At 47.0% G+C, this 14,142-nt stretch overlaps 1 protein-coding gene across 5 annotated transcripts in view; it reads right to left on the bottom strand.

Annotated features, from left to right (window-relative positions):
- Nucleotides 1-339: 339 nt before the first annotated feature.
- Nucleotides 340-14,142, bottom strand: part of dab1a (DAB adaptor protein 1a) — a 127,190-nt gene continuing 113,387 nt past the window's right edge. For all 5 annotated transcript variants that reach the window (XM_061738075.1, XM_061738077.1, XM_061738079.1 and 2 more), the window contains 7 exons: nt 12,623-12,685; nt 12,437-12,533; nt 8,919-9,325; nt 7,701-7,896; nt 7,456-7,604; nt 6,007-6,103; nt 340-2,315 (listed from right to left, as the gene is read on the bottom strand). In XM_061738075.1, coding sequence (XP_061594059.1) covers nt 6,023-6,103; nt 7,456-7,604; nt 7,701-7,896; nt 8,919-9,325; nt 12,437-12,533; nt 12,623-12,685 — 993 coding nt within the window. In that variant the 3' untranslated portion in view covers nt 340-2,315; nt 6,007-6,022. The remainder of the gene's footprint in view (nt 2,316-6,006; nt 6,104-7,455; nt 7,605-7,700; nt 7,897-8,918; nt 9,326-12,436; nt 12,534-12,622; nt 12,686-14,142) is intronic.

Genomic DNA, 14,142 nt, shown 5'->3' with positions numbered 1-14,142 from the left:
GGATAACGCAGCAACAGAGGAAAGCCTTTCAGGAATGACAGCCTCCTACATTTCTAAATGCTTTCAGCCATAACTCTTCAAAAATGTGTGAACACCACGGTCAGATACCACACAGTGTGAAAACATCTTTGAAATCTGCAAATGTCTAAACAACGTAAGGGAAGAAGGATGTGTGAGTCATCAGAAGAGAAGGATAGCCGGTGCCGCAGGCTGCAGAACGGGCCGTCACAGCAACGCAACACTTGCTTTGCACTAACGACACACGCCGTCTAACTGGCACCACCGTGGCACCGTTCCTGCTCACGCACGCACACACAGACGCATGACAAGACATATTAATCATTTGGGGTGTGTTTATTTGGAACAGGTAATACATGGTGGAATACGTAAATCAAGATCGAACCAAAAAAAGTAATCTAGAAACCCACTGTAGAATGTCATATTCATTAAGATAAAAATAATGTGTCAATTTACATTAAGAAACTGTTAGCTGAGGTAAAGTTAAAATAGGTCTAGAAATGTTATGTACTCAAACAGCGACGTTTCCCTTTTTATTCAACTTCTTTGCTCATCTTCTAGTTGTCAAGGTTTTTTTTACGTTAATCAACATCATAGTCCAAAAGAGTTCTCCGGTGGAAACGGGGACTCTGGCCATAAAATAGGGAGTCATTGGCATCACAGATGATGTGGCTGTAGCAGAGGGCGCTGCGGTCCGCGCTCGGACCAGCAGGAGTTTGGCACCTGACGGACAGATGGACGGACGGAGAGAGACGGACGGGCAGGACGTCTGCGCAGACGGGGATGAGCGGGAGCAGGGGGCCCCGGCTGCGGCGAGCCAGTCTGCAACAGTGGCAGTCCTGCGGTGGAAAAGCGCAGGCCTGCGACCCGCTGGCAGAGCGTGGCGCGAGCAGGGGAGGCTGATTTGTCTGGGACGTGAGAGAAAAACAGCGAGGACTCAAGAAGACACAGGCTAAGGGGCTGGAGCCGGGAGGACATGAGGTGGACAAAACATCAGAATAAAGCAAAAACCAAAACACGTGGAACAGGAAAGAGCAAACATATGTTGGTATTGCTTGGGTTAACATCAAGAGTTTGCATAACTGAAGCCTTCCCATTTTATGGCACAGAAGTCCAGTGGACAAAAATGCTTATTATTTACAAAATGAATTTGGCAAACTAACGATCAGATGCCTTAAAGCCATGTTGACTCTATAACTCCTATAGAGCTGACCCCAGCGGCTTGATTGACTTAGAAAATAAAAATTCCATTTTTGAATTTGATCTTTTTTACTTTTTTTAATCATTATTGTACAAAAGCTATAGAGAATGAAGAGTTCAATCACAGAATCTGTTTCACTTCCCTCGCGGGGGGACGTTCCTCGCCACGTCTGGCTCTCCGGCCTCGGTGCGAGTCCGTCTGCGAGGAGGGACGTTTGGCAAAGTACTGCGCGTGTGGAGCGGGTTGGGCGTGACTGTGGTCGTGCGTGTGTGCATGTGTGCATGTAGGCCCACTGTTGTGTGCAAAACGTGTGTGTGTGTGTGTGTGTGTGTGTGTGTATGTGTGTGTGTGTGTGTGTGTGTGTGAGCAGCTCCCAGAGTCTGTTTCTGCATAGTGATCCAGCAGACGCTCACGAGAATGGGGAGGAAACGCCCCGAGCCGACCGGCCAGTCAGAAGCAGCGATCCCGGTAACGGGCCGTCCCTGACGGGCCCGTCACAGAGTCTGGCTCGTCCCGTTGGGATCCCCCTCACTACAGATTCGGATTCCGTCTATTAAAAGGATGAGTGCGCGTGTCTGCATCGCAGACAGGGAGGCACTGCTCGACTCTGTCCCTTACTTGCGGCGGAGTCTGTGGCCAGACACGAGAGGGCCGAGGAAAGAGCGTGACAGAGCAAAAGGAGGACAGAGAGAAGGAGCAGTTCATGTCTGTAAGGCTGGGTGTGACGGAGGAGAGAGGAGAGGAGAAGACAGAGCCGTGGAGGAAGAGCTGCGTCCACCTCGGTGATTGATATCCCTCCTGTCTGGAAGGAACGACCGAGAGGGGTCTCCTCTCGCAGGAGAGGGAACGTCTGCAGGAAGGAGGACGTCGGCGGGAGTGTTGAGGTTCCTCCTGGAAGGTGGTCATCAGGAACAGAAGAAGAGGAGCTTGGCCGGACAGGGATGTACCACACATGTACGCACACACACACTAACACACACGCTCAGAGGTAAAGGGTTCTCCTCCGGTTCTCTCAGTGCTGGTCCGGTCTGTCTTCTTATGTATCACTTTATTTTTTCCCTTTGTTGATCTGGGCGTAGAGAGGGTCCTTCCCTTTCTGTCAACGAGAGAGAAAAACATCAGCAACATTGTTTTCACTTCTGCAAAAGCCGGCTCTGTGTCCTGTGTGGCCACTGCAGTGCTACAGAGACAGAAGGAGAGACCTGGATGCAGAATAATCCTGCAAGTGTCACTCATGCACAAGCGTCCCCAGTATTCGAGTTGTAAAAAAAAATCAGGGGGGATGGGGGATTTTATCATATAGGGACAGATAATTTGTGCTGATTACAAATAATATAATATATTACAAATAATAGCACTGACCAAAACACCTGCAGAAATACTGCAGGAATGACATAGCAGCAGTTAAATGCAGCCTTCTGTAAGCTTTAAATATCCACTGGGCTTACATCAAATACATCAAAACACAACAATAAAAAACAGTTTTCTGAACTTATCAATATGACTCTGTCCTTCACAGGATAAGTAACATGGATCACTGCAAAAACTCAAAATCTTAACAAGAATATTTGTCTTATTTATGGTTAAAATGTCTCATTTTAGTAAAAAAAAAAAAAATCTGAAACACTGAAAACAAGACTCATCACTGGAAAAAACAAAAATGTTTTCACCTGTTTCAAGTAGATTTTCACTTGAAATAAGCCATCCCCCCTCATCCCCCCTCAACTCCAGTACTGAGCGTCCCAGATCTGCAGTTGGAGCGTGTACCTCACACCAACCACCAGGTGGCAGTAGCAGACTGTCCTACAGCACACGCTCAGATCTACCCGTCACCCCAAAATCTCTGTGTGTGAGTTATTGTTTCTGTGTGTGTCATCGTGCATGCACTTGCATATTTTCTCTAACTCCGGGCTGCCTCCACGACCAGAATGATTCAGAGGTATAAACCAACGCCTTGAAAGACCAGTTATGAGTCATCATGTCTGAATTTCTCTGCAGCCGAAGTAGAAGACAACAGCGGGTGATGGAGCAGCCTGCAGTCAGAGTGCCGAGCCCGCCGCGCTCGCCCACAACCAGGCCGCTCTTACCAGACGCGTAATTGCAGCCAGTCACTCGAGCTGCCGTGGAGACGGCTCGATCGGGGGCCGGCCTATTGTATCTGCAGGAGAGTTCTCCCACGAGATGTAGAGAAATGTGTCAAGAATTTGGGTCTAACTGTCGCCCACCTATGACGATGGGCTGTGGTGGAGAAACCTGACAAACAGGCTGGAAAACATTTCTATTGAAGTGAGAGAAAGCAAGAAACAAGAAAGACGGGTTACTTATGCCATTTTGTGCTTTTCTGTGGTTGATGTTCAAAGGTGGGAAATATCTGAAACCCGTTTGTCTGGGTCATGGCTTTGAGGTTTAGTTGCAGTCTTTTGCATCTGTACTCCTATTTGTGTCGAGGTGGTTTTCTTTACTACATGTTTTATTTTGAAGGTTGTTTAACTCTTGCCTGGCATCTAGTTTGACTTCCTTTTCTGTCCTGATTATCCTCACCTGCTTCCTATCTTTTTTATATAGCCCTGCGTCTTTCTCCTTTGCTAGTCCGTCTGTTGTCATGTTGATTGTTTTCAACTCTTACCATGTATCCCTAGTTTTTTTTTTTTTTTTTTTTTTTTTTTTTGTATAGTTACTTGTCCTTGTATGTATTTTCTTTTATATGAAACTGAATTTATTTTTTTGCTGCTATCTTGACCAGGACTCCCTGGCAGAAGAGATATTGTATCTCAATGGGACTTTCCTGAATAAATAAAGGAAAAAAAAAAAAAAAAAAAAAAAAAGAAATCCAGTTTTTAAAACTAATTTCACACATTTAAATGAAGATTTGATTCCAGTTGGATGTGTAGCCGGTTTGTGGAATGGAGTCGTGAAAACTGAAACCCAAACTTTTTGCTCATTTCACAGCCTGCCATGGATCGCATCGAAAAAGAAAACTGGCTGTCAAGGCTGACAGCGTTGCTTTGGCGGAGGCTTCGGGCTCTGGCATATGAAGATGTAAATGTAGCGGCGGCCAAGGCCAGACAAGTCAGCAGAAAGTTGCTGCCGGCGGCCCTGAGAGAGGTGACAAAGAGGCTGAGGCAAGCAGTGACAGCGAGCACACATTCGCGCTCAGCCACTGCACCAGAGCCGCAGCGCGGGAGAGTCACCCCCCCATCATTTAACTGCTGCTGTTACTGCTGCTACTGCTGCTGCGCTACGCCCCTTCAGCGCCTCACCCACCGAGTTAGAGGAGGCGGCCCGAGCAGAAGTATGAGTGACAGGCTGGCACGGCACCGGCCTGCAGGCTGTAGTATCGGCCCCGGATGTTGCATGTGTGTGTGTGTGTGTGTGTGTGTAGAGAGGGGCGCTGCATTGCTCACTGAACCTTGGAGGCTGGTCATTTCACAGCTGAGACTTGAAGGCGTTCACTGGACCTGATGAGATCACCCGCGAAAAAACCACTTACACTCCCACTCGCCTGAACACATGTCCATCGGAGAGACGGGAGGGGAGGGAGGGGAGGGGAGGGGGCTGGCGCAAGCTAACACGCTCACACAGATTTTTGGCTCCGAGGCGAGCACAGGTGGTGACAGTATCGATCACAGGTGTGCATGTCGGGGGACTAGCCGAGCCTATTGCCCAGGTGTGTGTGTGTGTGTGTTAGTTTGGGAGGACGTCTGAAGTAGATGTGATTGAGCAAGTAAACACCATATGGGAGCAGGGTCATTGGACCGGGGCCAGGGCCGTCCGCTCTCTCACTACAGAGGAGGGAGCTGCAGCCGGCTCCACCGCTCAGTGCTCCACATCCACCTGCTGCCCTGCAGCTTTCAGCATGAGCATGTGGGCCGAGGGGGTGGGGGTGGGGGTGGAGACGGCCCTACCACCCATCCTCCTCGCTCAGAGTGGGGAGGTACTTGAGGGCTTCTTGGGTTTTAATTAACGCCAATTATATCGGGGTAGTCATTAATCTTGGCACCCAAGTATTAGCTGATGAAAACAAAACCATTACATTTTTCACAGTGAGAGTGCCGGCAGCGATCATTAAGGAGCCACAGTTGAGAAGTGTGTGGGTGAGGACGCCGGGATCAAAATGGCTCTCTTCTTTGGAGTGTGTGTGTGTGTGTGGGTGTGTGTGTCTTTGAATGAGCATACTGCACATTGACCTGAACAGAAATTTCCTGCCAATGAAAGTCACTCGCAAGCTTGTCTATATCAGTTTCGTCACCTTACCACACCGCACATATTAACAGATACATGACATGTATAATGCATGAAACGTCAGCATGTATTTCCGTTACCTAAAAAAAAAAAAACTATGATCAGCATATTGTGTGCAAATCCCACGAGACGTGCTGCTCATCGAAGTGCACGGTTTCTGATTAGCTGTCACACTGGCTTCCCCAGCGAGATGTGTGCTATTTATGGAAGTGGGGGTGAAGACAGGACACGATGAGAGCGCGGAGCGTGGCCAGCTCCTCACACACTAACATTACATGTGGAATACCTTTACATGGAGATGCAAAACTCTGATAACTGATAGCAATAAACTGCAGCACACACCACAAAATGAAAGGAGCACTCTTTCACTGACGTACAATCACAAACACGGTGGGGCATTCACACTCTGGCAACGGAGAGGTGAATGAAACGGTTAAAAGTTGATCAAAGATGAGACGCAGAAGGATAAAGGTGTAAGCTGAAGTGGTAACAGTGAAGAGCAGATAAATGCAGGCAGGTGGAGAGGGAGGAGCATGCATACCTACCCTGCCCTGCTGCTATCTAGCTCCCAGCCTCCGGACTGGCCTGTTCTGGGCTGGGCTCTGCTGTCTCACTGGGGCAGGGGGACCCAGAGCCACACGCCTAAAGAGGAGACCAAGGACAGGGAGGAAGAGAAAAAAGGGTGGACAGGAAGAGCGCAGAAGGAGGAAATATGGGGGAAAGTAGACAGAGAAGAATAAAGAATAAACTGCAAGATTGTTAAAACTAGAAGAAAACAGTAACCAGGCAGCGAGGAGTCAAGGTGTCAGTACTTTGAAGGAGAAACATGGACGCTTGGAGAGACAAGAAAGCACAGGCCTTTCTCACCTCTAAGACATCATTGCAAACACACACACACTCATGCACTCCTCATTTACAGTGTACTGTTATGAAACCCTCTGAGGAGTTTGCTTTATTGATCCACGGCGTCTTTTTTTTCCCCTCGAAAACACTTCCGCTTTTTACACCTCACCCAGCAGAGAGTGGGAGGCTGTTCGTCTGCCTTCGCACCATGTTCCCTGCCCTTTCCTCTTTTGTACTCCGTAACCTTTCCGCCACACTCACAGCCGCCAACGGTGCGGATTTCTTTTAGGTGGCGAGGAGCCGTGTGAGCGGCTGTGGCCTGGTGACATTTTCAGCTGTGCTAAAGTCCTCCAGTTTTTGTTTTGTTGTTGTTGTTGGAATAACTGTTTTGAAGGAGCAAAACTAATGTTTCATGCCCGGGGAGTGGATGCATGCATGAAAGAAACAGGGGGAAAAAAAAGAGAAAAGGAGGAGGGGAGGGTGGGGGGTGGGTGGGGAGAAAAACAGCTGAGAAACAAGAAGAAAAGTCTTGGAAGGTCAAAGAATCTGCAACGATTTTTCTCAGACAAAGGCAGATCGTTAACCCTTGATGTGAATCTGTCTTTTATTCCTCTTACTTTCAGGGTCATATTAGGTTGCTGCTGGTAAAATAAATATTAATTGCCCCAGGAAGAGGAACTGGGGCACTAAGCCTCTTCCATCCCGGTAGAAATGAGCCTGTCCAAACAGAAGTAGTGATGTATGGAGGCTACCTGGCTGTTATTAATAACAGCTTAATGATGTCTCTGACAATCCCACCAGCTAATTTAACGCCGCGTTGACCATGCACACACACTGACTCACACCCTGCTGCATGCTATTGCTTATACTCACACAATGACTTGCATTTGATGCATACATAGTCACATGCACTGATAAAAACACACACGCACACACTGCGGGGCCCGGCAGCGTCGGCTCCTTAATCAGCCACAGTGATTACCTGGCCCGCCAACACCGCTACAGAGGTTATTTATCAGCAGATCTTAACACGCTGCGGAGGTTACAGCAGCATGAGGAGGGACTTATTAATGGAACTTATTCCACAATCTTTTAATGTCCTCACACACATACACACACACACACACACACACACGTGCGCGCGCGCTTACAGCATCTTCCTCTCCACTGCGACTGGGACTGCCCTCCGCCTCTCCAAAGGAGTCGTCCGTGGGGGGGTCCGTGGCGTCCGTTGGGGGATCGCTGACATGTGAGGCTGAGGACTTGGACGGAGGGCTCTTCCGGGGGGCCGGCGTAGGCGCTGCAGGGGAGGACAGAGAAATAACACGTCGCTGAGCACTCGGTGATGATGCGAGCGGTCACACAGCGCAGGCAGGGTGGAGGACGGAGCGCTCACGGGAGTTGGTGGATGGTGTTGTGGAGGTGACTGGCGTGAGATTCATCTGAGAAATGTCAAAGTCGTCACAGTCGTCCGTGTCCTGGGCCGTGCCCACGCGGCTGAAGTAGCTGCTGAACGCGTCTGAGGTTGCCGATAGGCTCGGCTGCTCGCCCTTCTTGGACGGCATGGCTGGAGGCTTCCCCAGCTGGAAATCCTGAGGAGATGAGGAGGAAAGTTGCTTTCGTCAAATTCTGACTAAATATCGTCGTCAACGAACCTTTATCACCAGAGGAAAACGAGACGAGACACAACGAAAATGCTGGTCATGAGACGATAATTAAATATATAATGCAATATCGTAGAATAAAAACAAGACTAAAATGTGGATTATAAAACAACAAACTAAAAATGCTAAAATGTGTCTTCATTTTCGATGACCAAAACAAGACGAGAAGAAATGTTATAATAAATATCCTTAATATACATTTTTTAAGTTGTTTCCTCTGGTTTAGTCACTGCTGCTAAGTGACTTCACTTCCTCAATCCCAGTGCAGCCACAAAATCACAGGAAAAATTAAATATGTTGTAAACTTAAATTAGAGCGTCTTCTGTATCTGGAATGAATGTATTCTTAACAATAATATAATAATAAGAGAACTTGTTTGAATTGTAAAATGCAATCTTTGTTAAATACAATCTTTGACTAAAACTAGACTAAAATGGTCTTGGAAAATTCTGACTAAAATAAGACTAAAATTCTCAGACTTTTAGTCGACTGAAACTTGACACGACTAAAAGGAGTATAAACGTGACTAAAACTAATAAAAACTAAAATGATAGCTTGACCCAGACTAGACTAAAACTAAAATTGAAACAGGCTTGTAGCACCCTATAATGTAATAATTTCCTGAAAATGATGTAATAAGGTATTACACTATCGGTAAAAATATTATTACAATATCAGTCAGGATATCTTATTACATTATTGGTGAAGTTATTACATTTTTGGATTTTGTTAAATTTTTGATTGAGTTAAGTGCAAATTTTATTACATTTTCAGGAAATTATTACATTATAGGGTGCTACAAGGCTGCCAAAAACAACACTAATGAGAAACTGGTCAAGTTCCTCTTTGTTAGTCTTGATTCTTCACTCTTACAGTTCCTGATGATGAAATGTCAGCAGTTTGAAAGCAGATTTCCACAGTCAACATAAGTGTTCATTCATCGCCCCCACCTTGAACATCTCTTTGCCCAGCTTCTTTGCCGCCTCCCCCTGCTGAGGACTCGACGACGCTGACGGGGAAGACCCTGAGGCGCCGGCTCCGGCCCCCGAGTGGCTTTCCCCGGCTGGATTCAGCGTGGTGACGGGGGCGAGCGTCTGGAACATGGCGGCGGGCAGGCTGCCCACGGGCTGGGCAGGGAGGTAGGCTGTGGGGGGGAAGGCGCCGGCCGCCATGGCGGCCCACTGCTGCTGGGTGGCGGGGAAGAGGTTGGCCTGGCCCCAGATGAGCGGCTGGCCGCCCGGCAGCACCTGGGCCACGGGCCCCAGGGGGGACTGGACCCCGAAGGCCAGCGGCGTCTGGGCAGCGAAGGCCTGCTGGGACCAGTGGCCCGGCGGTACCGCCCCCATCGTCACGTAACCTTGGAGGAGATATTTGACAAATCATTACCGGTAACTCGTAGTACGCCTTTATTTTTCTTTGGTTTATGGTCAGGAGTTTTATCTACATCTCAACATTAGAAGAAGGCGGGACGCTATGGAAAAAAAGCCACACTGGTACTTCTTTGCAAACAGTAGATATTTCAGTGTTTCTTTTTTTCCAATCCTTAGTTTCATTTCAAGTGAATATAAATCCATTTTTGCATCTCAGGCCTGTGACACGTTCCACAAAGCTACTGCGTTTGGTGTTCAGCACATTTAAGAGGCATTGGTGCGTACCGCGAACATCCCACTCTTCCTGCAAACAGTACGGGATCATCGTTGTTACATTACGTTTATACATTTCAATATTTGTCACACATTCTTAATATGATGCACTGTAGAGGGAGAAAAAAGTCTTTCTTAGACCAACGCGTTTTTTTTTTAAATGTCAATGCTTTTTTACATACATGTGTTGATAAAAAAGAAGTCCTCCGCTTTTCACTACTGTCACCTATTTAAAGTATCATTTTTGTTGTTTTTCCATCTTCTCACTCAAACTAAACCACCAACATCAAAAACTGCCGCAGATATGAAATGCAACAAAGGATGTCGATTACGAAAGGAAATGAGAAAAATCATGCCATTTACACCGTCTGCAACAAAGCACGGTGAGAGTAAATCTAGGAATCGTAGCTCAATTTTTTTGTTTTTTTATTTCCATTGTCCATATTCCCATCCTCTACTGATTTGGACGTATAGCCTATATATATATTATAGGAAGAGAAGACATTCTGGCAGCGATTAGAAGATGCACATATGCTGCTTTTCCTCTACACACAGTTAATAACACATGCATCACCAGAGAGTGCTGGCCTACTTCTGCCTGCAGCTAATGTGCTGTCTCTTAATGGTCATGGTGAACTATCCTAATTGCCTCCAGAATGAGGCAGAGTCATTACGAAAAGGCAGAGCTCAACTCACACTAATTAAAATCACTCAGACTCATCAGTAAAAGGGATTTCTTATTACACACTTGCTTGTCCCCTGTTTCTGTTAACAACAGGAAATAAAGTTGACATTTTGACCTCAGCTGCTCTGACACCTGCACCACGAGAGGAAAGGTCGGGAACAAAGGTGAGGAAGCTTAATAACAAGATCCCCAAAAAGTCAACACCGGTGCCTACTTGGGTGGAGTGTGAGGCACATCTGTACGTCTTCTGCATCACTTTCTCAGTCGGTTTTACAGCTTTTATCTGACCAACACAGTCGCCGCAGCCCCAGGTAAATCAGCCGGTGGCTGAAATCTAATAATGCTTTTGGCAAGGCAAGGCAAGGCAAATTTATTTATATAGCACAATTCAACACAAGGTAATTCAAAGTGCTTTACATTGACATTAAAAGCGGCAAGGCATAATTAGACAGTAAATAATTCGACATAATTAGACAGTAAATAACAAATATGATTGAATAAGATGATAAGAAAAGAAGTAAAATAATAAAAAGCACAAGCTGTTAAAAATAAGGGCAGTAGAGTACAGCAGGTTTAATTTAGAGGTACGCTTGAATAAACAGTAATGTTTTTAGCCCTGATTTAAAGGATCTACAGTTGGAGCAGACCTCAGGTCTACAGGAAGTTTGTTCCACCGGTGAGGAGCAGAATAACTGAACGCTGCCTCACCTTGCTTGGTTCTGGTTCTTGGGAACCACAACAAACCAGATCCAGATGAACCTCAGGGGTCTGGGAGCTTCATAGGAACTAACAGATCAAGCATGTATTTTGGTCCAAGACCATTCAGGTCTTTGTAGACCAGCAGTAAGATTTTAAACTCTATCCTTTGACCCACTGGAAGCCAGTGTAGTGATTTCATGACCGGTGTAATGTGGTCCAGTTTCCTGGTGTTTGTAAGGACTCTGGCGGCAGCGTTCTGGATCAGCTGCAGCTGCCTGATAGATTTCTTGTTAAGGCCTGTAAAGATGCCATTGCAATAATTCATGCATTCAATAAAATGAATGCATGAATAAGTTTTTCCATGTCTTGTTTAGACAGAATCCCCTTAATTGTAGCAATGTTTTTCAGGTGGTAATAGGCAGATTTAGTGATACACTTTAGATGGCTGTTGAAGTTCAGGTCTGAGTCAATAATTACACCAAGATTTCTGGCTTGATTTGTAGCTGTCAATTGCCACTTTTGCACTAGTATCAGTTCAGCCCGGCTCCGCTCGGCGCGGTACGGCACGGTTCCACCCGTGTTTTCGCATTGCCAGGGGAGAAGCGGGCAGGTTTGGGTGAAGCTGCTGTGACGTACTCGATTGCGCAACCGCTTTGTTCATGTCGCCGCTGATCAGAAATCAGCTGGAGCCGGGAGCGGCTGAGAGTAAAACAGCCCGTCTGCATCCCTTTTTAAATTTTTTCTCCTCAGCCACCAGGTTTATGAACATCTGCACCTCAGAGTTGGATCACCAAACAGACGTTTTGCGCTTTATAATAAAATCGCTGCGAGCCGCGAGTCGCCTCGCTCTGACTCCCGCTTCCTGATTCAAACGTCTGACGGCCCCGCCCCCCTACCAATCAGAGGCGAGGAGGGTGGTGATGGCCCCGCCCCCCGACCAATCGGTGGCGAGGAGGTGGTGACGTCAGAAATAGTCCCTTCTCAGCCCGCAAAGAACCTGGCTGAAATGGTTACAGAAAAAAGTATCGACTTGGAGCGGCTTTACCCGTCTCAGCCCTAGTGCGAAAGCGCAAAATGGGGCCATAGCGGGTAGAACCGGGGAGAAGTGAGACTAATGCAAAAGCGCCAAATGACATGGAGCCAAGGTGAGCGCTGATCTTTTCCCTTTCATTTTTAGGGCCAAAAATAATCACCTCTGTCTTTTCTGCATTTAGCTGGAGAAAATTCTGGCACATCCACTCATTGATTTGGTGACTACAATTACTCAATGAGATCAGAGGACTGTATATATTGATATTCAACACACAACCGACAACCTTTTGTCTGGTTCCTCCCTATCTGCATTTCAGTTCTATTCCATCTATTTAACTATCCCTCCTCTCGACTCTCTCCTATTCGACGTTGTGGCGGAGCTGCATTCAGTCAGAGCACAAGGTCTTACCTGAGGGCACAGACGCAGGGTTGAAGGGGGCAAACAGCTCCGTGGGAGGCTGCAGGCCCAGCGAGGGGTCCAGGGTGTTGGCAGGAGAGGCGGGGGTCTGCATGGGTTGTAGGTTAGGGGAATGTCAGAGATGCAGGTATAACGTACGATGTGAAACACGGTGCTCGTGTGGTGACGGTTACTCACAGACGGAGAGGTGATGTCAGGCGGCGTGGACATGTCTCCAAAAATCTCTAACTGGCTGATATTCTGAGAACCAGAGAAGGTAAACACTGGTGTTCAGGCAACAACGGCTGCACGTTCTGTTGGACTGTTGAACTGTTGAGGAGGCGTACGTTTCCGTGCAAAACATGCATCACACTCTGCATGCAACACAACATCAGCTTGGCACATTAGTGATACCTACCTGAGGACTGCAGCGGCGACGCGGACAAAGTAACGGGGAGGTGAGGAGAGATGGGATAATGAGATGAAATGGTTATGATGGCATACCCACCAGGATTTATCACAGTTTGTGTCATACGCGCCTGGCGAGGATGCTTTGCATCAGCTGATCTCAGAGCCTGCTAGCACAACCCCTAACATCATTACTGCACTCGTGTCTTCTTCTGGGCTAATCATTAATGTTTTCCTCTTGTCGGAGGAATGTGTTGTGTCTCCAAGGGAGTCACTATCAAAGACAGCAGGCTTTTCTTTTTGATGTCAATTTGTTCTGTATAGTTCTGTTTCCTCTCTCAGTCTTTCCATGATCCCTCTCTTTAGTATCCCCCTCTTTCTTTTACATTAATAACATCTTTAGGCCAGTGGCAAGGGAAGGAAACTATTTTTAGTTAATAAAGGACTTTAAGCCTTGAATTCATGGTCAAAGATTTGCATAAAATCTTGGATGCGGATAACTCCTTTAGAGATAATGAATGTTCTTAGAATATCCTGTTCATTCTCCGAGGTTACGCAGACTGCATTTATCAGAAAATGAATCTGTGATCATGGTGTTTTACGCTCATGAGTCTCAATGGTTGTTTTTTTTGGAACAAAGAGGAGGGGTGTGTGTGTGTGTGTGTGGGTCCTATAAATTTGCTATAAACGTATTGTTGCTGCAGAGGCTTGCCTTGCAGACAACTCCACAAGATAATCCAGATATCCACATGGACTGATAAAAGAATGTCCGTGAGATTAATTTCACTAGACACATTTTAAGACACACTTTTCTCATCTTAGAGTACAAAAAAACTACCATAGTTGCTGCTGAATATTAGTCATCTTCAAACAGAAATCAGCAGGACAGAAAAAACAGGACTGCACTGCAGCGAGTGACTTTATAGACTTTCTGTCTGCCGTCGGTTCACTCGGCTCGATATTCCTTGTATGTGCGGTGGGGTGGGGCGGGGAGGTCGGCCGGCTCTAGTTATCGGTGTTATGAATGCTTTATTAATGTGCTGCGAGAAGCCCAGTTTCCGTCCGCTCCTCCCTTTAAAGCTCAGAGCCGGAGGAGAGTTTCTGTTGTACTGAATCATGCTCCCGCTCTCACCTACTGACACACACGGCCGCGGACACGAGGCTAGGCCCCTACAGTGTTCCGGCGGCGCTCCTGCCTGCACCTGGTTGCTATGACAACAGCATGTTTTATTCATAAGGTGGAGAGGTCGGCAGTTGGGGGTCACTTTAGACTAGAGAGGAACAAAAGAGCTGTACAACGGATCGCGGCG

This window comes from Cololabis saira, chromosome 13 (assembly GCF_033807715.1).
Source record: "Cololabis saira isolate AMF1-May2022 chromosome 13, fColSai1.1, whole genome shotgun sequence".
Taxonomy (NCBI): Eukaryota; Metazoa; Chordata; class Actinopteri; order Beloniformes; family Belonidae; genus Cololabis; species Cololabis saira.
Note: the sequence above shows the minus strand (reverse complement) of the source record. Positions and strands in the feature narration are given on the sequence as shown.